We start from the raw sequence: 24,237 nt of genomic DNA on the forward strand, positions 1-24,237 counted from the left end.
ATCAAATATAAAACTTCCCCAGCCTACAGCAGCTCATCAGTGTACCATTATAAAGTTTAAAAAGATAAAAATAAGAACAGTCCTTCAACACATCCTTTTTATTGCATGTTCATGATTTGTGTCCATGCTGCAATCAGAAGGGTCATACATGCTCCTTCGTTCAACACTATTTACACACAAAAACCCACAACCATTTGTCCCTGCAAAAGTTTTGGGATTGTCATACTGCTTCATTTCCAGCCAGTACATAAGTTGTATAGAAAGTTATGGGATATCAGCAGAAAGTTACAACAAATGTTATGAAGCGAGGGGCTTTTTTTAATCTAGTTTTTGTTGTGTTATAGTCTCTCCCAACAGCAATTATATGGAAACACTGGGGGAAAGCATCTCAGAACCACTAATATTAAAAAAGAACAAACCCACCCCATAACGCATCATTATTGAACAAAAGAGCATATTGCAATGAAAACCCCCGTCTGAAAGGACCTCTAAAGTAGACATGGATTATGCCAGCGAGAAAAATGACTGCTGGAAGGTATAAACCCATAGGAGAAATTATTATTTAAGAGGAAGCGTTAACTGAAGAAAAATGCCTCCCCATACCTGCCGACAAGTGTATGTAATACACACGTTTCTTTTCAGACGAGGTCGCCTGTTGCGTGTCACATTGCTCTCTTGGAAGAAATGCGGAGCGGGGTGGGGGGTGGGGAGGGAACACGCGACCCTCTCACTCACTCTCTTCCCACACACGGACTGGGACTGACGGTTGGAACCCCGCCGCGCGCGTGAAGCGGCAGCTGCTCCCCGCCTGCCCTAATCCTCCTCTCTGGACCAATCACAGGCCCTCCCACCTCCCCCGTAAGAGACCGGCGCGAGACACCTGGTTAACCCGCCACCTCAACGCCGCCGATTACCATAACGACCGACGGACAGGAAAAGAAGCAAAAAACACAAGAGGAGTAGAAGAAAACGAAGGAGGAGGAGGAAACGGGTCCGCATATGACGCGCCTGACTCAGCCCGCCAATCGGAATCTAGGCGAAGGAGATGACTTTTTCCATTGGTTTAAAAGGGGGAAAGAAAAAAAGCATCACGTGCCCGCCTCTTACTTCAGGCTGTGCGAGGAAGCGGCAGAGGAACAAAACTGAGCGGTGAGTGGGCAACCGCTGTGAGTTTGTGTGCGCGGTTACGCGGAAGTTAGTATCTACATCTCCCAGGGACCAATTACTTCCGAGTAGACCTGTTAGGCTGCAGTCCTAGCTGGGAGGCATAGCTGCCAAGTTTTCCCTTTTCTCGCGAGGAAGCCTATTCAGCATAAGGGAAAATCCCTTAAAAAAAGGGATAACTTGGCAGCTATGCTGGGAGGGAGCCCCATTAAATCCAACAGGGCCTCCTCCTGAGCAAAGTAGCATGGGGGACTTGGCTGGCAGCTGCCCTATGCCCGGTCGCAGGGCTGGATTTCCTTCCCTCGCTTCCTGGTTTCGAAGCAACTTGCCTCCCCAACGCTCCTCGGTGTTATTGAAAGGGTAGCGCGGTGAGCTGAAATGGTGGCAGCTGAAACTTTTCCGTCTCCGGCGGTTTCCAGAGGCAGAGGGTCCTCTCCGGCGGGAAAAGTTGGCAACCGAACGGGGGCGGGGAGAGGGGAGAAGGACCTGGTTTAAATCGAAGAGGGCTGCCCGCATAGACTGTCCAGAACAGTCATTGCAATACTGTACTGTAGATTTCTACTCTACAGAGAGGATGAGATAAGGGACTCTTGGGATGTGTCTCACTGTCCTCTTCATCAGTATGTCGGCATCCTGGGGAAAGAGTGATTCTTCCACTTGCACGCACACAATATTGTGTTAGAGGGTGTGTATATTCCATAGTTTTTGCACATATGGGTCGTGCGGATCGGATTTTTTCCATCCACACATACACACTTTATATTGAACGCTTATCACAGTATGACGTCACATACCCACAATACTGGATGGTAATTAATGGGATGTATTAACACTTTGTGTTTCCCCTTAGTAGTTCCCAAGTTCCTCCCCAAGTTCTGGAAACCTGATGTCCTTTGTGGGCATACAAACACTACAACAGCATAGAATTGTAAAATTGTAGGGTTGGACAAGATCCCAAGGGTCATCTAGTCCAAACCCCTGCAATGCAAGAATCTTTCACCCAATGTGGAGCTTGAACCCCGTGTTGAGAGTGTCATGCTCAACTGACAGAGCTATCCCCATAGCTGTTAACCCTCCCGTTTTTCGCGGGAAACCCCCTTATTTCAATCCGTTTCCCGCCGCTATCCCGGATTGTAGATATCCCATAAATTTCCTGGGTTTCAAAGCAGCTCCTCTCCCTCCCTGCTGGCAATGGAGGCTCCACTCGCCCCCCGCGAGCGAGCAGCCAGCCGCCGCCCAGTAAAACCTCTACCTCGGCGGCTGGCTGCTCGCTCACTTTCCAATTGCTGCCAGAAATCGCCTCTGCGCATGCCCGGGCATGCGCAGAACCGATTTCTGGTGCCGCTCTGCCCCTGTCTGGGCAGCGGAAATCGTTTCTGCGCATGTCCAGATGCCGCCGCTGAAAGTTGTTTCTGCGCATTTCTGAACATGCACAGAACCGATTTCCGGTGCCGCACCGCTGGGTGAGGCTGCTAATCCCTTATTTTCCAATCCGTAAGCTGACAGTTATGGCTATCCCTCAGTTGGGATACAACTCGTATTCTCTCCTAGCCCACAAATCCAACATCATGGGTCGATATAAAGCAGGACTAATTTTCTTTGTGCCCAACAGTCTCCAGGCATGTAATAATATTGCCCAGGCATTCCTCCTGAGCTCTTCAAACTTAGTTCTAATCATAATTAACGTATATAGCCCCCCCTTGCCCCAACAAGCAGACATTGACAGGATATTGGAACCAACTCACATACTTTTTGGAAAAACTGGAGACCAAATTCCCTATCATTGACCCATCAATTGCAGGCAATTTTAATGCTAGAGCTATCCCTCAGTCAATTTGTAATTAGCTCACATTTTCCCAGTCCTGCATTCGAAGTTTCTTTTTACCACAGGCAATGGAGGGAAAGAGTTAAATAGTGCACTATCTCTGCAGGTATGGGCAGGAAGATGTATAATGTAGACAAGTGGGGAAACTGGTTCCTGGATAAATTGCATGACACCTCCTTTCTTGATATGCTCAACTCAACTTGCCACTCAGCTTAACTCCTTTAAACTATTTTCTCATATTGAGAAAAAAGTTTTGACTTTTATATTAGTCACACGGCCCAATTGGCCTCCCAATCCGGCCCGCGACGCCCCCCGCCGCCCGCTGCCGCCGCCCGCTCTTGCGGCGCGGCGGCGACCTTCAAAACCGAAAATCCTTTGTGCGCATGCGTATGGGCCTCTCCCGACCCAGAAGAGGTCATTTCCGATGCACTTCCGGGTCGGGGGAGGCCCATACGCATGCGCACAAGCGATTTTCGGCGATTTTTTTCTGTGCGTGTGCGCATGCGCACGGGTGCGCACTCCCCCGCCCTCCGGCCCGCTGCGCGCGCACTCCCCTGCCCTCCAGCCCGCCACGCGGTCGGCGCAGCGGGCACCGGCCCGAAGCCCGGTAAGTCTGGGGACCACTGGTCTAAACTATTGTCTTTTGATTGCTTTGTGGGTGGATTGATACTGAAGTATGGACTGCACATTACGGTATTTACAATACCTTGTTTTGTGTAGGGTTCCAACATTAAAATATGCTTTTTTAATGCATGCTCCAACTTCAGTTTTACCCAAAGTAGCCTAATAGTAGGCTAACAATGTTCCTACTTGATGTGTCCTGGGTTTCGAAGATGGTTTGAGAGGGGAGTGCCACAATGTTGGGAAAACACTTTCACATACCATATCCTCATTGTGTGGACTTGGTGTATAGGTAAGAAAGTGGTGTTAAAGTATGTACTTAAAACTGCTTAGGGTGATGGTACCTGGAAGGCTACAGGTAACAAGTGCAAGTTGTAGGGCACAAGGATAAGCTGATGGACCACAGAATGCCAATCAAGGGAGACTGCTATGTTTTGTACCAGTTGGAGGCAGCCATGCAGAAGGAAATATTACAACATTGGGGGCTTTTTAGTTCAAAGAAAATACAGTAGTAGGTTCTGTAACAGAAGTGTATGAAATTATGCATGGTATGGAGAAAGCAGAGAGAGTGAAGTTTTTCTCTCTTTCACAACATTGGCACTTAGGGACATCCATTGAAGCTGAACATTGGAAGCTTCAGGACAGACAAAAGACAGTACTTATAATGTATAGTGAAACTATGACATTTGTTTCCATGAGAGGCAGTGATGGCCACCAACTTGGAAGGCTTTTAAAGAAGATTCAACAAATTCTTAGACTGAGGACAAGGCTATCAGTGGCTACTTTCCCTGATGGATGTGTTCTTCCTCCATTGTTGGAGGCAGTAAGCTTCTGAATACATGTTGCTGGAAACCACAGAAGAGGAACATGCTGTTGCCCTCAGGACCTGCTTGCAGGCTTCCCCAAAGCACCTGACTGGCCAGAATGCTGGAATAAATTGGTCACTGGTCTGATTCAGCTCACTCTTAAGTTCTTAGAAGATATTGCATGAGTCGATTTCCAAGACTATTTATAAGGAAAATTTATTTTTATCATAAGATTGCAGAGGATATATAGCTGTATTTCAACTTTAACATGTTCTGCTTTATCCATAGGTAGGCCATTTGTTCAGCACCAATACTGCTGTGGAAATAGAACTTTATTTGGAGGGTGATAGTGGATTTGCATATTTATACAAGTTAAAGTTGAGATCACTGTGGACACCCTGTGGTGAAAATAGGCATGAACAGTCAGGTACTGAAAAAGGTATGGTGTTGCAGCAAGTCATTTAGTTCTCCTGCGTCTGTAATAACTCTGTACCAAGATCTTAATGGAACTTCCAGTAACACATGCAATTGGTCGACTTGCATATCTCTGTTGCAATAATGTTCTGTCACTTGCAATAATGGGTAGAAGGTGGGAGATTATAGAATGCTATTAATGTTACTAGCAGCTGTGCCCCTGTCTGCTCCATTCACTGCCCCCCACTATTCTTCCCACATTAACCCCCTAGAGCAGTGGTTCCCAAACTGTTTTGGCCATGCCCCACCCAAGCATCTCTAAAATCCTGATTGCCCTCCCCTCCTGTGACATATAATTCTTATTATTCAAAAAATGAACTCCTATTCACGTGGAGGAAGCCTAAAAGGCCATTCACTGTTAATAACTCATTGCCCCCCTTAAAAATCAAATTGCCGCCCTGTGGTGCGTGAGCCCCACATTGGGAACCATGGGTCTAGAGCTTCCACTTCCCACCCCTACTAAGCTCACTTTTCACCTTCCCAACCTTATTTCAGAAGCTACTAGTCTCTTCTACTCTGTTGTGCAAACACACTTTGCATCCCTGTTTTCACTTTCACCCCCATGTCCATGCCTCCTCACTTACTTTTGTCCACCCTCATTATAACCTCTTGCATCCTCCTACCACACATTGCAATTAATAAGCACCCTTTCTGCCCTTTGCCCAGTTATGAAGCTACCAACCTGGCCTATTCAGACTCTTTCACACTCCTGCTTTCATCTTCAACCCCATTCCCATGCCACCTACTCTGTCTTATTTTGCAACCCGCTTTGCACCTTCATTCTATTTTTTCCTCACCCCTTTTCTCAACTCTCCTTGCACACAGACAAGGGCATAGAAAGGGCGGTGCGGTGGGGGCAGGCAGCCCGCCCCAGGTGTCATCCCGGGGGGGGGGAAACAAAATCCCCCCTGGGTGGCGTGCACTGCTGCGCCATGATCAAACCCCCACTGGGAGGATTGCGCTGCCATGCCGTGATTGGCCCACCATCAGGAGGATCGCGTCACTGTGCCACAACTGGCCACCCACCAGGAGGATCATGGCGCCATGCTGCAATCAGTCCCCCCTGGGAGGATCACGCTGCCGCGCTGTAATTGGACCCCCCCCCCCGGAGGGCTGCACCGCTCCAGATGCCGGAGCCGCTAGCTCCACCACTGCACAAAGACCATCCTTATTTCCACACCCTTACCCTCTTCTCCTTATTGTTCATCTCCCTTTCCATACACACATTATCTCCCTCCCCTCCCATTTCCATGCCTCCTTTCTTCTATTCTGCAGCCCCTTTTGTATGCATAACCCATGCTGATATATATTACTGTATCTTAAGAGCAAGCCCATCAGTTTGTTCAGTTAGATAATATTAAGTTCAGTTGATGGATGTTGTACATATATGTGTGTCTGCTTGTCAGTAAAATATTTCTGCTAAATTACTACATTGAATCTGGAACTTTGTTGAAAACACATGGTACCGGGAGCAAAATACATTGTGAGAAAGTACTATGGGATGTTTGAATGCACCTCATCTCTCATGTGAGGCAGCTGAAAACTTCAGAACAGCATTTCTGCCCATTTCAGTGTTTCCCCTTTTCACTCCCACAATGGCAGAAGTTTGAGTAAAGCAGGGGGGGGGGGTGCAGTGGCGTAGCAAGGTCAGGTGGTACCTGGTGCGGAAAATTTGCCAACCCCCCCATTGAAATTATTAAAATAAAGGAAAAAAAGATAGGGGGTGTGGGGGGGACATAGATGAATGTTGTGAGTTCAAACAACAGCAGAGGGTTGAATGAAGGAGGGATAAAGTGACACTGCAGTTTGGTTTGTTTTTTAATGGAACAAATTACAAATAATTTTTAGTGGCAAACTTCTTATTATTAAGCAAAAAATTAATCATTTTAAGTTTACAATATAATATTCAGATGGAGTTTAAAATTGAAGATACATGGAACAGCTTACCAGTCAGTCATGATCCAGTTACAATCAAGTTGACAGGTGAAGATGCTGGAATGATGATAGAAGTGTGTGCTCCATTTTTTAACGATCCTCCGCCTCCTGGTGAACCTGGAAAACCATTCAATGGACTGTGGGACTATGAGGGTAAGTGATTCAATCTTATTGCAAGGTTCTATCATGTATATTCTGGCAGCATCTCCTGTGTATAGGCTGGCATTCCTGTAAAGAGAAATGCTGGACTTTGTTTAAAGAAATGCAACAACAGGTTATGTGGAGTGCTCTTGTTCAAGCTTGCAGACAGATAACTCTGCCATTTTTCAGAGTATTCCATTCTACCTCAGCTTTCCATTTTTCACCCCCAACAGATTCATCATTTTGTGCCCACTGAATATGCTCAATACTAATTATGCTGTGAGGGGGTGTAGGTCCCCTATTCCCCCTCCCACCGCCTCTCCTTTGCCCATCCTCTACTTCTGTAAAGTTTTGGGTTCCCCTGAATCTGCTGATGTGGCTAGATCAGGCATCCCCAAACTTCGGCCCTCCAGATGTTTTGGACTACAATTCCCATCTTCTCTGACCACTGGTCCTGTTAGCTAGGGACCATGGGAGTTGTAGACCAAAACATCTGGAGGGCCGCAGTTTGGGGATGCCTGGGCTAGATGGTGCTGTTTTGGTTATGTAAGATCTACATTGAGAGAATGAGCTTTCCATTAGTAGTATCCAGAATCCTGTGACTATCAGAGAAGCTGATTCAAAACAGAGAAATGCATGAAGCCTAGTTAGGAGCTCCAAGTGCCCTAAACATTCAGTTTTCTTTCCAGTATTGATTGATTATTTAATCTCTAATTTCTATACTGCTTAATATATTAAATATATATTCTTAGAGATAAGGGTACAAAAGACTGAAGCAACAGCAAACAACTTAAACATAATATTACAAAAATACACAGTTACATATAAGCACTGCATGAATACATAGGGTTGTTATTGTGTATATAAATAAAATAAAATATATTCCTTTTCCTTCTGGCACATCCTATCATCCTCTGGGTTTCTCACCCAGAGTCCAGCAAACTCTGAGCTCATCCACAAAGGTTTCACAATAAAAAGAGCTACTCGAAGCAGCAAACATCAGCCTAGTCTCTCGCTCTAGACTTGCTCTTTATGTGTAGACCCAAGGCACTGCCTGAGACCTCCCACAGCTGTGTCCCATTCAGTTGCACCTGGAACAACCAGTTCCAGGTGCAGCAGCTTTCCCAGGGGTCCAAAGGATGAGGAGAGGCTCCCCTTCCACCAACATCTGTTTCCTCACTCTCTGTCCTCTTCTAGCTGGGATGTAATGTAATATAGTGGGGCAGAAGGGTCATTTAATTTTTAATGGGAAGGCTACTTATTGCAAATTATTAGGATTTATGAAAGCTGAATAAATATTATAACTGTGTTGTAAACATCAATTACCATTTATATATCAAGTAATATATTTTAGGTTATCTCAAAAGGCAGGCAATTTTCATGAAATCTGTGTCCTTTTTTGAGCATCCCTCTCTGCAATTCTGCCTCCTAGGTAAAGAAATATATTACTATCCTTGTCTTGGAATTTTTTGGTAAACTATCATCTAATTATCCAGATCTGAATCAAAACTAATGTTATTAATGCCAGGTTCCTTGTAGAAATTGTCACACAGCTTGTGAAAACCTAAAGAAATACAATGCTATGAAACCTACAGGGGCATTATTATTATTATTATTATTATTGTTGTTGTTGTTGTTGTTGTTGTTGTTGCCAGTTTATATGGTGCAAACAGTACAAAAGGACAGGCCCCTGCCTCAAAGGGGAAAATGGTTTTGCAAATTGTTAGGGGGATATGCTACAACATATGTTCATTTGCAAGTGTGTAAATGCTAGCAATAGGCTATTTATAGCACAAGCTGCTTATTCCATATACAGTGTTACAGTGGACAAAATGGTAGTAATCCGTTACTATGCATGACAGTGATTAAGGACTGCCTCTGAATGATCTTCCCATATGGTATTCCCAAATACCATAGTCAATTACAAAATGAATGCAAATCCATATTTATCCCATCAATAAAGTTTGGTAACTGTATATTGGTTTTGGGCTGCCATATCATAGCTGCCAAGTCTCCCGCTGAAAAATGCGGGATCAGCAGCGGTGTGGCACCAGAAGTCGCTTCTACGCATGTCTGGACATGCGTAGAAGCGACTTCCGGTGCCACTCTGCCCGATTTCCGGTGCCCAGGCATGGGCAGAGCGGCAGCCGAAATGGAGCCTCCCTGGCAGGTAGGAAATCTGGGGGATTTCCGGGATTTCTTTCTATTCAGGATAACAGCGGGAAACGGATTAAAATATGGGGGTTTCCCGTGAAAAACGGGAGACTTGGCAGTTATGTGCCATATGTCCAGATTTTCCCGGACATTACTGGGATTTCAAAGGCGGAATTGATGTCCAGGGCAGAGGGATTTCCAAAAGGCGGTGCTTTGTCCTGGATCTTAGTCAATCAAAAAATCACAGTTTTTGAAAAAAAAAATCTCAACAGCTTTCGGGGTGTCCTAATTTTTACTTTTTGAAACATGGCAACCCTAATCTTGGTGCATTAGCTTCAAGGTTTTTAACTTTCCTGTGTGATAAAGACTCTTATGTACATCTTGGAAGTGTAGCATCAGAATCTCTCATCTTTTATGCTGGATAAATTAATTTTCACTAAATGAGTAGTCAAAAGAACTTTTGTCTTATAATACAAATTCCAACACTTCAGTACAGTTGCCACTTAAGCTCACTGGTTTTCTTACTGGCAACTGTTTCTTTAAGGGATCTGTTGATAAATCAACTGCTTAAAAGGCGAAAGATTTATACGATCTGAAGAGAAACCAGAGTTCGGGTTCAGCGCCAGCGCTGATCGGCGGGGTTTCGTCTCGTCTCCGAGACGGCCCGTCCCTGCTAGGAGTGGGGAGGGCAGCGAGAGCGACGCTGCGCCCCTTAGAACCTCGGGAAGGGCGTCCCGGGGGCAAATTTGCTCGGCACAGCCCCAATCCGGACTCCCCAACCCTTCGGCTAGCTCTAATAAGAGCTCCGGAGCGAGGAGGGTAGAAGTCGCGGGGGCCATTTTGAGCGGCAACGTTATTCTAGCAGGGAGAAGCTTCAAGCCGAAGGCGGAGAGCGCTGGATTCTTCTGAAAATAAAACGATTGGAAACAAGACTGTAAGTAACCTCACGATTTGGATTATAAAACAATTTGGATCTGGGAGAGAGGGGAGAAAAGAGGAAGCCACCCCCCCCACGGCAACAAAAGAGACAGTAAATAGAAACCCGAAGCCGTAAACAGAAGATTTGCAATTCAAAAGGATCCCTCAAAGGCATCAAAGAGAATCTCCCCTTTGATGCAGGGTGAAAGGGGAGAGAGACTGTGGTTGTGAGTTCCCTGCAGCAAGAGGTAAAGACTAAGAAAAACCTTTCTTTTCCTCAGGAGCCGGCAGCCCAGACAACCCAGTGAGTTGATCAGGATTTATAAGTCAATTTTTATTTCACTTTGTATTTCTGGACTTTGTGGAATTTCTTTTTTGGTTTAAATGTTTGTGAAATGTGAGTTCGAACTTTATTGTTAATAAGACTTGAAGAATGCAGCCAGTTTGTTAAAATGGAGTCGAGAAAATAAACTGTGATCATATTCCACCCCACGTGACAAGTTTTGACCTTGGCAGGATTGAACTATGTCAACAAAAAAGTGTTCCCCTGAGTTCCAGCGGTCTGTTTTGACCTTAATGTGGGAAACAAGAATAGAACTATGTCAAGAGGAGACACGACGGCAAGAGTTACAGCAACAATTTCAGATGGTGATGGCAGAATATGATTTTTTAGAAGATGAAGCTTTTGACGCTGAAAAAGATGAATGTGAGAATGACAATGATGATGACTGTGATTTGGAAGGAAAAGATGAAGATGAGGACTGTGATGATTCAACACAAAATGAAGCACACCACGAAAAAAATGATGACTTTACTCTACAAAAAGTTGGATGGAGTGCCCTGCCTTTGAGGGGGGCACGATTGGTATTACTGGAACTCCAGAACGCCCACAGGGAAGAAGGAAAAAATATGCAGAGAAGAGAAGAAATTCAGGGGTCCTGTATGGTGGCCTGGATGGCAAAAGACTGTAAACAGGGGGTGGGGTGAAGGGGAAGTGATGTTGTGATTATAAGGATGGATTAACAGGTTTATAACTGGTCTGCGGATTATGGAATTTGCTGGATTGGGGGGGTGGAGCCGGTAATCGGGGATGTAAGGTTAAATTGAGAATAGTTATAGTTTTAAAAGTGAATGGATTTTGGAAAAATGTGAAAATATGGAGGCTTATAGAGGGAGTAAAAATTAGGCACGGGAAGATAAAATGGGAGTTGGATTTTTCAGTGATTTGAATATTAGATGAAAATGTTAACAATTGATTTATAAGTTGTATAAGATACAAAGGTGTATTTTTATAAAGTAAGAAACTGTTGCAGATGATAAAAAAGGGATGAAAACCGGGGAAGGGGGGGGAGGGGAAGCCCACAAAATATGGTTTTACAATTATGAATGTAAGAAAAAATTTTCTGTTTTGTATTGTTTTTTTATCTTTTTTTGCCCTTTCTTTTTTCTCTTTTTTCCTATTTCTCTTTTTCTCTTTTTTTGGTATGACAATAGATGGTTGGATGGATGACCTCCTGCGTACTGCCCTGGTTTGCTGGAGCTCCCTGGTGGCAGGGGGGGGCTTTGGGGTCAGGGGAGGGGGAGGAGGACAGAAATCCAAGCATAAAATGGACCATCTCTGACTGTTCACATACATGGGATACTTCTGTGGCAGGGGAGGACCCATGTGGGTGGGTAGGAAGGAGGTGGAAAAGGTGTTTATGTATGTACCGTTTTTTTTTTTTTGTAAAATTAATAAAAAGTATGTTTAAAAAAAAAAGATAAATCAACTGCTTAAAACTAATACCATAATACAGATTTTCAAATAGCCACCCACTTTGTAGCCTGTTTAAAGTAAGAGTGATGTTCACTGTAAGAGACATGCTCAGTGTAGACCCATTAATTGCAGTGTATCTACTTTGAGTGTGATTTAGCTTGGGTGACATCCAAAGTACCTAATATCATCAGTCATATCATCAGTTCACCACTCCTATCAGCCCATCACCCATTCCCACCCCCCACCCCCACCCTCTGAATATAAATAAGGGTCTGGTTGATTCTGTTTCAGTGTATCTGACGAAGTGTGCATGCACACGAAAGCTCATACCAAAATAAAAACTTAGTTGGTCTTTAAGGTGCTACTGAAGGAATTTTTTTATTTTGCTTCGACTCAGACCAACACGGCTACCTACCTATCATCAGTCATAAAACTTATAAAACTTGGTTCTCTCATTTTGTAGGCCACATACCATACTACTGACGCAGGAATATCTGGATAACACGACTAAAAACTACCTTCACTGTTGAACTCAGATCCTGCTTTCAGTTTAACATAGGCATCTATGGGAACAGGATACTGGGCTAGATGGGCCATTGTCCTGATCCAGTAGGCTCTTCTTAAGTTCTTAAAACATTTTTTGATGGACCAACAACTTCTGTGGTCTTGTTTGACATAGCCACTATATTTCTCCAAGTCTAAGTAATCTCTCCCCATCTCAGCTGGGCTTTCGCTTTGACTTCCCTGATTTCCATCACTATGGAGATGACTACCGGTTCTTGATAGTTGGAGTTTCAATGTTACCAACACTACTTTGAATCTATTTTTCTTAAACAGGACGATATATCAGTGTGAAGTCATCTGGCAAGTTTCCTTGGCTATGTGATCTTCACATTTTAAACTTCTTTCTTATGCCATCAAGCTTATATGGCTTTATCTTGCATTCAAGCTCCGCAGGTTTCTAAATGTTAGTATTGCAGCATTGTTGCCAAAATAACATTCACAGCATAATGCATTCAAATTGGCAGTGCAATAAATATGTACAGTGTTCAAAATATTCACTAATTGGCTATGTTCACATAGCATTCTAGAGGAGAATCTGGAGTAATAGTTGAGTATGCTGCTACCTGCTATAATAACACCAATTTTGTATTTAAAAAAACTTAAATGTGCTGTATGAGCATCAGTTGGAACAATTTCCCCCATTCTTTTTATTTTCTGCTTTTGAAGGTATGAAGAATTCATAATTTATACTTCCCTAGGTGGAGGAGAAATCTTTTTCTGGGAGCCATTTGTATTTTATTATTATTTCTTGCAGCTGTTTCCGTTGATCAGTACTGCATTGGAAAGTAGCAGCAGGATTCCTGAGTAGCTTTTTCATACATATGAATGAAATTCTTTCCCTGCTCTCTCAATTGTTTCACATTCATTCCATTGCTTTAGGAGTATATTGCATCAGTTTCTTGCACTTAAGGCTTTTCCTTAGGGGCAGTGCAATGAGTGATTGCTCAGTTCTGTTCAATTTTACCTACACACACATCCCGTAAGAATCCCTAAGCATCACTTACCTGATTGACAGCTAATATCAGGTAGAAAAACTGTTATTTTCCACAGCTGTTTCCATCCTTATCAAGATGGAAGAATCAATCTTTTGTTTCTTCTCCCTACGTATATACACACAGAGAGTTTGTAAAACACTTTTTTGTAGTAGTTTTAAAAGCAATACTATTCTTGATTATGGTAATTATAAGCTATTTGAAAAGAGTTTTCAAAGCGCATTATGAAAAATATATACAGTTAGTGGGCTGCCGCACTATCGTATCCACTCAGAGGTAAGTCCCACTGAGTTCAATTGGGCTGTACTCCTAGGTAAATGGATATAGGATTGTAGCCTAAGTCTGCACTCCTAAATGCAGTAGGGAATAAGTTATATTGAGCAATTGGGATTGAGTTCATGTAACTGTGTGTAGGTTTGCACTGTAAATATAAAAATGATTTAAAATGAAACAGCAATGCTTTTTTGGTTTTTAGTTGTAGAAGCTTTCTTCTTGAATCACCAAACTGAGCAGTACTTAGAAGTGGAGTTTTGTCCGTAAGTAAACATTTCAAAATCCTTTAATTTCTTATGCAATTATGATGTGTAAGCTTGTATTTGGGAGATTGCTAGAATTCTAAGAGTGCTTTCAGCTTTATGGAGGTGAAGAACAAGATTTGCCACTAGGGAATCCCATCCAGACCTTGTCCAGTATCAGAATTGTCTTTCTGCTTGGAGTTGTTCTGTGGCTTTGGAAGGTAGCTGGTGATTCTACAATGTGGCTAGAAAAAATAAGATGGTTTCTCTCAGTCTGTATATTTTGGCAGTAAGCTAAGGAGCAGAGCTGTAAAGTTAATGTATATTGACGTGCAATGCAATATTATATATGTTGTAAGCTGCCCAGAGTGGCTGGGGAAACCCAGCCAGATGGGCAGGATATTAATCTTAATAAATTAATTACTAATATTAATATTATTATACAGTGAGATGGTAAGGTGATGCACAGGGACAGAGTCCTTAAGAGCAAAATCACCTGCATGTTTTTCTATGCGGTTGCCAATACTCTACATGTAAAGCTCTGTAGGAATCTTTAATTTGCAGCTGCAGTATTATAACATTAACCAATGAATGAATTTCTGTATTCTTACAGAATCAGAGTGAGAAGAATCCAAGATAGGATAAAGAGTCCAAGATAGGATAAAGGCAGTGTACGTTTTTATTGAGTCCATTCAGGGAGGCAAGCTCTGAAAAATATATAAAATTGGGGATTTGAGTGGTGCTGTAGCTAGGGTGGGGGACCAGTGAAAATGATGGACAATTATGAGCAAATTTAAAAGCGGCCCATAAAGATGTGTGTGTATGTGGCTGTGGATTGGTAAAGACTTACTTCAGCAAATGCCTTCTTTGTAAAGAAAGGTAAAGGTAAAGGACCCCTGAACGGTTAAGTCTAGTCAAAGACGACTATGGGGTGCATTGCTCATCTTGATTCAGGCCAAGGGAGCCAGTGTTTGTCCACAAGCAGCTTTCCAGGTCATGTGGCCAGCATGGCTGGCACAACGGAACACCATGGCACTCCAGTGGCACCCATTTATCTACTTGCAGTGGTGTGCTTTTGAACTGCTAGGTTGGCAAGAGCTGGGACAGAGCAATGGTAGCTCACCACTGTCACACCGATTCAACCTGCTGACCTTCTGATCCCCAAGCCCAAGAAGCTCAGTTGTTTAGACCACAGTGCCACCCGCATCCCTAGGTTTGAATCCACGTGACTGAGTGAACTCCTGTTGCTCTGTCCCAGTTTCTGCCAATCCAGCAGTTCAAAAGCATACCATTGCAAGTAGATAAATAGGTACGGCTGTGGTGGGAAGGTAAACGGTGTTTCTGTGTGCTCTGACTTCCATCACAGTGTTCCATTGTGCAGAAGCAGTTTAGTCATGCTGGCCACATGACCCGGAAAGCTGTCCGTGGACAAATGCTGGCTCCCTCAGGCTGAAAGCAAGATGAGCACTGCACCCCATAGTTGCCTTTGACTGGACTAGCCCTAACCCTAACCATCCAGGGGTCCTTTATATTACCTTTACCTTATTTGTAGAAGTAGTTCAGAATGAAGCAAATACAGTTGTGCAATTTAATGGCTGTTGACTTATGTAGCAAGTTGCTTAGGAGTTATTTGCATTTTGTCAGGTTACACAATTTTCTTCTGACAACTATAAGCTGCCTCTGGTTTAGAGACATGCTAATTGATATATTTCTGGTATGACTATATTATGTTTTGTAGGCATGGGCAGTATCTGGTGTTACTGCTTTCTGGCAGACGAAAAGTGTGCAAAGTAAGTGAACCATAGGATTCCACCACCACCTTCCCCAAACACACAATTACTTCAACACTCACGGGACTGGGGTAAATCTGCATATCTTCTTTTAACACAGCAAGAACTTCCTTTAATGTTTGAAGTGTCGAGAACGTGTGTCAAATGGAATGGAAAAGCTCATCTTCCTTGGAGTTATTTCCCACCAGCTACCAACAAATTTAATGCATTTGCAATTCATGGGTCAGGAGTTAACAGAACATATGAAGCCCTCTTCCCTGTACCTCAACATGACATTGTGGCAAAACAGAAACCTGATTTGTAAGTACATCTGTGGTGCTTTTTTTGGGGGGGGGGGAGCGGCGGTTCTAAGAGACTGGTGTGAGTGGGAGAATATTTTATTGCCCTTCAAGTTAGAAGGGCAAGTTATATTAGGACCCAAACTGCAGAATCTAGACAAGAACTTAAATGCAGTGATGTTGCTTCTGCTGGTCAAGGATGCTTTTTATTCGGCGTGTAGCAATTTTACTATTGAAAACGTTAACACATTAAAGGAATTCAAACAAAATAACCTTTAAAGATCATTCTCACACATACACTGCTTTGCTAAGCTTATCCTTTGGGATATAATATAATACCTGTACACTTATTGAATTGGATCAAGAGGTGCATTGGGAAATGTGAATGTATGAATGATGGTGTAAAATATTAGAACAATGCTTACTTTTCTTCCCCCTGTGTTCTTTTGAATGGTTTCTTGGGTCTGGGGTAGCTTGCTGTGCTCCATATTCATTAGTATTTACTGAAAGGAAATATCTGGTAGTATGTGTGCATTACAACATTTCAATCTGCAAAATGTGCACTTCTGATAAAAAAATGCTTTATGCCTGAACTGAAATGAGACTTTGTGAGATGTCCACTTGAAACATAACCTTGCATACAGTGTAATGTGCTCTCTGGGTAGTTGCACCATAAAACCTCCAATCCTATCTACTACCCATCTGTTTATCTTGGTGGCTACTTTTTATTCTTTATTTGACAGTGTGTTATCTGCACTCCTTACTTTCATACTTTTTCTTGCATGAAAACTCAGAAGGCAACATGGCACAGAATGTAATTATTTGAATCAGTTTCACAATATGAATGTGACACACACACACACACACACATATATAAATTACAGTGTAAATTCTTGGGGTGGTGAAGAACAACACACTTACACTAGTTCTGTAATACATAGTTACTGTACTGTAGTTTTGTAATGCAATAACTTTTTTTCATATCAATTTAGCAGATGTGGAAAGGGGTAAGTGTAAATGTTTCCAACCTATCTGACTCTTTTGCTCCTTTCTTTTGCAGCCATCGCCTAGAATATTTTAAATGCCTGAACCTGAAACTGTTAATGGGAGAAGATTGGAAGCAACCAGAATCTGACTTGTGGGCACTATATAAATGCAACTAAATAAAAAAGACAAAAGGTAGGCTACCAGATAGCTTAAAGTAGGTGGTTAGACACTGATGACCACTGCCTAACTGTAGTACTTATAAGCATTCAGTGGATCAAATCGAAGAGTGTTGACTTCAGTTTGCTGAAGTCCGCTGCCATAGTTGCATTATATATCTGCATGTATGAAAATATCTGTCACCAATGTCTAGGTTGGAGAAAAGGTTTTGTTTCCTCTCAACTGGGCCTTTCACAGTTGCTCATTTGCATCCTGATCATATACTTTTATTTAGTTATCAATAAGGATCTGGGTAGGTTTAGCCTGCAAAAGAGGAGACTGAGAGCAGATACGATAGCCATCTTCAAATATCTTAAGGGCTGTCACATGGAAGTGAGAGCATGCTTGTTTTCTCTTGCTCTGTAATAAAAATACAATTAACAGGAAAATAAAACATATTTGAAACACTTCTAAAACATGTAGAAACTGTTAAAATAATCTAGAAACACTGAAACACAACAAAACATGTAACGTGTCATGTATCTGAATAGACCTCCTGAAACAGAAACATTTTCAGCAGCCATCAATAATGTCAATAGTCGGGGAGTTTCAAAATACAGGCGCTAAAGACATGACTCCTGATGAATACAGTATAGACATTGCATGGCACTTACAGAAGTGTGAGTTTTGCAGATTGAAGTGATCAAGTTGGCACATATTGGGCAAGGGAACCCCTTAAGCAAACTGGTCCCTGGCCATTAAGGCATTATATACCAATATTATTATGAGTCCTATGGATGATATTGGAGACTGTTTACTAATTATTAATGTTGGGCCAGAATTTGTTCTGGATACAGAGAGTCCAGGCCTTTGCAAATAGTAACAATGCACCCCAAAAGTCCTTGCACCTTATGTGTCTAGTCCAGCCTCAACTCACCCCACAAGTTGTTGCTAATGAGTAATTGACTGTGTCTTTACTTCCTCGTTTAGTCATTTTATCAGCTTTGTGATCTTCAGCTGTCAAGCATCTAATCTTATTCAAATCCCCATATTGATCTACTTTCTTTACAGGTCACTTGAGTATTGCTCTTTTATTGGTTCTGTTTCTCACATTCCCTCACACAGATTGTCTCTGTAGTAAAGTATTTCATGTTCTGGGGGTCTTAAATACCCAACCGCTTCAAAGATTACCTGACTGGAATGCAAAAGATGAAAGGATACCAAGAAAAGAAAAGAGATGAGATGAGAAGAATCCTTCTAATTCCAATCTAATTTATCCTCTCCTCCCTTCTTGCGAATTTCTTCCTAAGTCAATTATAGATGCTGTCTGATAGCTGACATTACTTCTGCAGTAAAGAAAATGGGAACTTTCCCCCCTGAAGCCACACATGTGTATCCTAATGGATAAGAAGTGGCGATGTAATCAAGCTGTTTTCAAACAAAATCCATGATTGATGCTGCTTGCAATAATGAATTTAGAAACTAAGCCAATCACACTCTGCTATACCTGCTAGAGCAGGCATCCCCAAACTTCGGCCCTCCAGATGTTTTGGACTACAATTCCCATCATCCCTGACCACTGGTCCTGTTAGCTAGGGATCATGGGAATTGTAGGCCAAAACATCTGGAGGGCCGCAGTTTGGGGATGCCTGTGCTAGAGCATAATTGGACATTAAACATTTCACTTTTCCCAACACAAGCATGTGCTTATTTTATTTACAATGACCTCCATTGAGATAGCTGCAAAATTATTTTGTTGCTCTGTTTGCCACCTGCATTTTTTTCAATGCCCCTCTGATAAATGGACACTTTTTGGGGTGTTGACAACTTGCGGTCATGGAAGATCTGTGGAACTATCCACTTGGCATGAGCAGGCAAACATTGTAATTCCACTAAAAACATGTTCTGTTTAACCAGAAATGGGTATTGTCTCAATGTATTTAATCTTTAATTATTGATTAACGCAAGATAAAAGTAAATGACGTACCTGTTCATTGTGTATATCAAGCAGGTTTTCATTTCTCACACCAAACTGATTATGACTTAAGTATAAAGGAACAATGAATGGAACAATATTGATCCAGGTGCTTTTTATCATCTTTTCCCATTATACATGAAATTAAAATGAAAGTAGCTAGATGCTCACTTTTGATGAAAGAAAATTATTGTTTTTTCATCCAACGCAATGTAATATAATCTGAACTGCAAGTTATTACAGAAGACATTTGATTAAATACAGAAAAAATATAGTATCTCTGGGTATGTTGTGTATGTATCTCTACATGATGCTGGCTAAAATGTTGCACCCACCTTGATCAGCACAGATCTGTTCATGTTTTATGTGTGTCTTTTGAAGGTATGTTCTGGGTGGTATTCAACTTAGTTTTACTCAGAAGAAATTGAAATTAATAGGACCTAACAAACGTGTTCATTTCACCGGATGTATTCTGAATAAAACTTAGCTGAATATTGTTTGATGTCTGGTAGACGAGCTGAATAGGGCTCCAGGAAAACAACTGCTACACAGGTAGCACTCAAAGTAAAGTGTGTAGCACTATGGCATACAAACATAACCCCACTCCCTCACTGCTGTGGAAGGTACAATTGCTAGCAGGCAAGTCATTGCATCTGTGCATGCTGCTAAAATAAGTGAAATGCTATCAAAGAAGACAAGCGGCTATGGCAGTAATGACTCCACACTTTTCCTAGCTACTCTTAAAATACCAGGAGTGAACCGTGTTTTAACCATCCCAAATTGAGACAAGGCCACAAATAAATAGCACAATTACCCTGTTTCCCCTTTTTTAATACGTAGTCATAAAGTAAGCCATGGCAGGGTTTTTAAGTATTTGAGAAATATAAGACATACCCCGAAAATAAGCCATACTTCCGCGCCGCGGAAACCAACCTCCACAGGCACCTCCACTCACAGAGTCACTCCATGCAGCCAGCACTGCAGGAGCGCGATCAGCTATGATGAGGCGCTCCAAGAGCTCCGCTTAACAGCTGATCGTGCTCCCGCCTTGCTGGCTGCATCCCCGCGCTCTGCCTTCTCGTCCACCGCCATCCCTGCCACTTCCGTGCTTGCCGCCACTGCTGGGCTCACTGCTTCTTCCTTGCCTGGCCCGACCAAGGAGCTTGGAGCGCCCTGCAGCGGCGGGCGGAGCGCATGAGCCAGCGGCCTCTGCCTGGCCCGGCCAAAGACGCCTGCCACCCCGCCACCCGGAACTGGGGGCTGCTGCAGCGCCGAGCACTCAAGACAGCCCAGCAGCGCCCTGAGCCAGTGCCCTGAACCGTAAAAACCGTACCGGTAATAAAAAAATAAGACATCCCACCGAAAGTAAGCCACCCTGTGTTTTTTGAGGGGGGAAAAGTTATAAGACGGTGTCTTAAAAAGGGGGAAACACGGTACCACAGCATATTGGCGGACACTTCATGCTTCTCTTGCCGCTTGCAGGGCGTATTAACTCTAGGTAGAAAGAATAGGATTTTCCTAATGCATGAAAGAACAGGTGCTAAGATTGAGGTTACTAGTGATAACTCACAAATATGTATTGGAACTGGAGTTTCTGCAGACTAAAATCTGTTAAAAGCAGCTATGCAAACAAGAGATCAAAATAAGATTTCAGAATGTGTTTGAAAGCATAGTGCCTAACAGAATATTGCAGAATCAAGAAATGATGTGATGCTAATAACATAAGCACACGGTAGTTAACAAGGAAGGATAATGCAGAAAAAGTTTGGTGCAGTTGGGTATAAACAAAAGAACCATTTTATACATCGGTTTGACATCTGCTCTAGACTGGTGTTTTGGGTCATATGCTTGATCTAAAAATGGTTTTGGGGAATTACATGAAAATGTCAACCTACAAACCCATTTGCCATTTTTACATGTATAATAGTTAACGCGTTCTGTATCATTTTAAATATGTTTTCCAAAGTTTCATAATCCAGCATTTTTTTCAAAATGGCATTTTATGTGTGAGCAAGCAACCAGCAGCATGACATTCAAGGTGACTTGGAATTTCTCTTTTCCTCATCTTCAGTTAAAGACCTCTCCAAGAAAATAGACAATAGGTTAATGATCCTTCATTGTATTGAAAAGTTGGCTTTCTCATTTAGAAAAATGAGAAGAAACACAGGGGATGATGCCTATATGGGAAATGTGGTTATTCTGAAAGAAAGCAGAAACAGTCACTGAAGTACTGCTGTCAGTTGGCAACTTTGTTATTGTTGAATTTGAGACATGGAGAAAAGTTGTGGACCAGGTAGGGATGTAAAGTCAGTTTTTGTTCTCTCAGCTTCTTATTTTTCAAATATTAAATTGCTCCAGCAGTTTGCAAATTCTAAAATATTCATGAAATTCACCAGCATCTTACTGTGACTTTCTCCTAATAAACACAATGGGTTGAAAAGGAACAAATCATTAGGGTATTGACTGAGCCAAGTCAAAAATTCCTTTGGGCATTGCAACTTCTTAAATGGATTTGGTGGTGCACACCTGCAGTTTGTGAATGCAAAGTGAAGTGTCATATCACACAGTGTCTTGCTCTGAAGGCATTTATTTTTTTGTGTTTGTCACTGAATTTTATGTGTTATGTTGGTCACAGGTCATATGCTGGAAAACGTTTTCACACTTGCCAATAACAGTAACTGTGTATATTGCTTACTGATTGATTTTTTTAATTCAAAATTTTAGAGAATATAATTCTTTTAAGGTCCAGATAAATTCTTGTGGTTGTAAAACTGTTTTGCTAGTCACGACTTTTAAAATACAATAAAAAGAAATCATTTAAACAATCTGGCATATTTCTTTATTTTTGAAGGGAACATCAATCAAGTTAACACACAATTAATAATACCAGCCAATACACAAAATATTATGTGTAGAAGATTACAAATATTATGTTGGTCTCTATGGAATTACCCTTTTGTGAGAATATTGCTATTTACATGAATTAGAAGGACTCATTCACAACCTCTGCCTTGGATATTCAGTGTTCTTAATATCCAAACTGGACAGAATCAAATCAGATTTGATTAAAGTCTCATAATGTCTAGTTAGAGTGAAGCCAAGACCTTTCCATAGTTGAATGCAAGAAGCAAAGTTGCTTATGTAGCATACTGTTGGCATCAAAATTTCAACCTGTATTTTTTTAATCCAGCTTTACCATTTCCGCTGAAAATCCTATACTTTAAAAAACAAAAACCACCTTATTGCCCTTTGAAATATTAAGCCCCTTTCTATATACACCCATGATTGGCTCCTTTGTCTTTGTTGTCGTACTTTTATTTGGGATTAAGTTGTGCTTGTGGGTGGCAGTGTAGTCCCCCCCCCCATTTTGTTAAGCACAAAATCTAGGAGAATTGAGTGGGGGGAAAGAACATTTTGTTCCAGTTTCATGCTGCATTAGCTGCAGAACATGTTGGGCCTACGCTCTTCAGTCGGCTTTAGGAATCTGTTCTCTCTTAAAAGTTTGTAAAGGTGAAGTTTAAGTGGCTGTTCCTTATTATGTGTGCTAACACTTACTGATTCAAAGTCATTTTGCCAGTTCAGTATAGACACTCTGAAATACTGTTTACAGTTTTGCTAACAAGAATGGAGATGGCTTGAGCTTCAATAAGCTATTGAGCTCTTCAGGTTATTGCAGATGGCAAATTTGAACTGGTTTGCCACTTCTGCTTTTGTGAAAATTCCCTTTGAAGTATGATCTTAGAATGTTTCGTTCCACTGAAACAGGAAACCGTTTCAGCTAAGTAATTTGACAGATAATGAAACAGTAGACTTTAGGGTTTGACTTACAATTGCTTTTATAGGTTTAGGCTTCAGTATGCTGATGACAACATAGTGTGTGCACGCTCAGAGTATCTTTGCAGAAGCTTACAAAAAGCTTGGCCTATCACTCAACATCCAAAAAACCAAAGTGCTGCACCAACAAGTACAAAATGACCTCTCTGCAGTGCCACAAATCCAACTCAATGGTGTAACGTTGGAAAATGTTGATCACGTCTCCTACCTAGGCAGTTATCTTTCCACAAGGGCCAACATTGATGCGGAAATCCAGCATTGCCTGAGCTCTGTGAGTGCAGCTTTCTCCCGATTGAAGTGCAGAGTGTTTGAGGCCCGGGACATTCGCAGGGAAACCAAAATGCTTGTTTACAAAGCTATTGTACTTACCAACCTTGCTTGTGAAACATGGACCACTTATAAACGCCATCTCCAACACCTTGAAAGATTCCATCAACGGTGCCTCCGAAAATTTTTACACATCACTTGGGAAGACAGGCGAACTAATATCAGTGTACTGGAAGCAGCAAAGATCACCAGTGTCGAAGCAATGATTCTTCAACATCAACTTCGTTGGACTGGTCATGTTGTGCAGATGCCTGATGATTGTCTTCCAAAGCAACTACTCTATTCCTTAAAAATGGAAAGCGTAATGCTGGTGGTCAACAAAAGAGGTTTAATGACTGTCTCAAGGCAAATCTTAAAAAATGTAGTATAAACACTGACAACTGGGAAACACTGGCCTGCGAGTGCCCCAGTTGGAGAACAGCCTTTACCAAAGGTGTCATGGGCTTTGAAGATACTCAAACTCAGGACGCAAGGGAGAAATGTGCTAGGAGGAAGACACGCTTGGCAAATCCACACTGTGATCAACTCCTGCCCGGAAACCAATGTCCCCACTGTGGAAGAACGTGTGGATCCAGAATTGGCCTCCACGGTCACTTACGGACTCACTGTTAAAACCGTGTTTATGGAAGACAGTCTTACTCGGCTACGAGTGATCACCAACGAAGAAGAAGAGGCTGATGTTTTAGAGCATTCTAGGATTCAAGTTCTTAGACCTGATGCGATTTAAATATTAATCCTAACTAATCTGCAGGTGTTGGTCCAGAACACCTTCATCTGGGTTTGTTTATATTAAAATTGAGTGAAACTTGTGATTCCCTATTAAGTCAGGTAGATTTGAAAACGTGTACTAGAATTAGCACTGGACTTCAAATATTGCAAAAGTCTTCAGTCAAGTTTTTTCTTTTTAAAAAATGTACCGGGTGTTCTTCTGTACTGTATATATTACTGGATATTCTGTTAACCAGACAGTGTAACCAAGAAAAAGGCAGGGAGAGTGTGATCCTGATCATCATTCTGGATCTCTT

General features: G+C 42.1%; 2 protein-coding genes across 12 annotated transcripts in view; one reads left to right on the plus strand and one right to left on the minus strand.

Annotated features, from left to right (window-relative positions):
* The window catches only part of SCLT1 (sodium channel and clathrin linker 1), a 48,608-nt gene extending 47,618 nt beyond the window's left edge, over nucleotides 1-990 (minus strand). For 5 of the 8 annotated variants that reach the window (XM_035114066.2, XM_035114063.2, XM_035114062.2 and 2 more), the window contains exon 1: nucleotides 604-908. The gene's annotated coding sequence lies outside the window, so the exon portion shown is untranslated. Of the gene's footprint in view, nucleotides 1-603 lie in introns of all 8 variants that reach the window. The other 3 variants (XM_035114065.2, XM_060278598.1, XM_060278597.1) reach the window with 2 other exon arrangements.
* C9H4orf33 (chromosome 9 C4orf33 homolog) lies at nucleotides 952-24,236 on the plus strand. Of its 4 annotated transcripts, none has more exons than XM_060278602.1 (8): nucleotides 954-1,149; nucleotides 4,705-4,855; nucleotides 6,801-6,978; nucleotides 13,826-13,886; nucleotides 15,604-15,655; nucleotides 15,756-15,955; nucleotides 16,994-17,112; nucleotides 18,148-24,235. In XM_060278602.1, exons 2-7 carry the CDS (start codon nucleotides 4,832-4,834, stop codon nucleotides 17,094-17,096), a joined length of 618 nt encoding a protein of 205 aa, XP_060134585.1. In that variant the 5' UTR covers nucleotides 954-1,149; nucleotides 4,705-4,831; the 3' UTR covers nucleotides 17,097-17,112; nucleotides 18,148-24,235. The 4 variants fall into 4 exon arrangements, with proteins under 4 accessions (XP_060134586.1, XP_060134585.1, XP_060134584.1 ...); XM_060278601.1 differs by having other exon boundaries at nucleotides 955-1,149; nucleotides 18,202-24,234; XM_060278600.1 differs by having other exon boundaries at nucleotides 955-1,149; nucleotides 16,994-24,236.
* Nucleotide 24,237: the final 1 nt, after the last annotated feature.

The sequence above is a fragment of the Zootoca vivipara genome, chromosome 9 (assembly GCF_963506605.1).
Source record: "Zootoca vivipara chromosome 9, rZooViv1.1, whole genome shotgun sequence".
In the NCBI taxonomy this organism is placed as follows: Eukaryota; Metazoa; Chordata; class Lepidosauria; order Squamata; family Lacertidae; genus Zootoca; species Zootoca vivipara.

Bases quoted from the DNA above. Each gene is read 5' to 3' on its own strand.
- C9H4orf33 (XM_060278602.1), top strand. From the start codon at position 4,832: ATGAACAGTCAGGTACTGAAAAAG. The intron at 15,656-15,755 runs GTAAGTGAACCA...CTTTTAACACAG, and splicing joins GCAGACGAAAAGTGTGCAAA to CAAGAACTTCCTTTAATGTT. The intron at 15,956-16,993 runs GTAAGTACATCT...TTTCTTTTGCAG, and splicing joins GCAAAACAGAAACCTGATTT to CCATCGCCTAGAATATTTTA.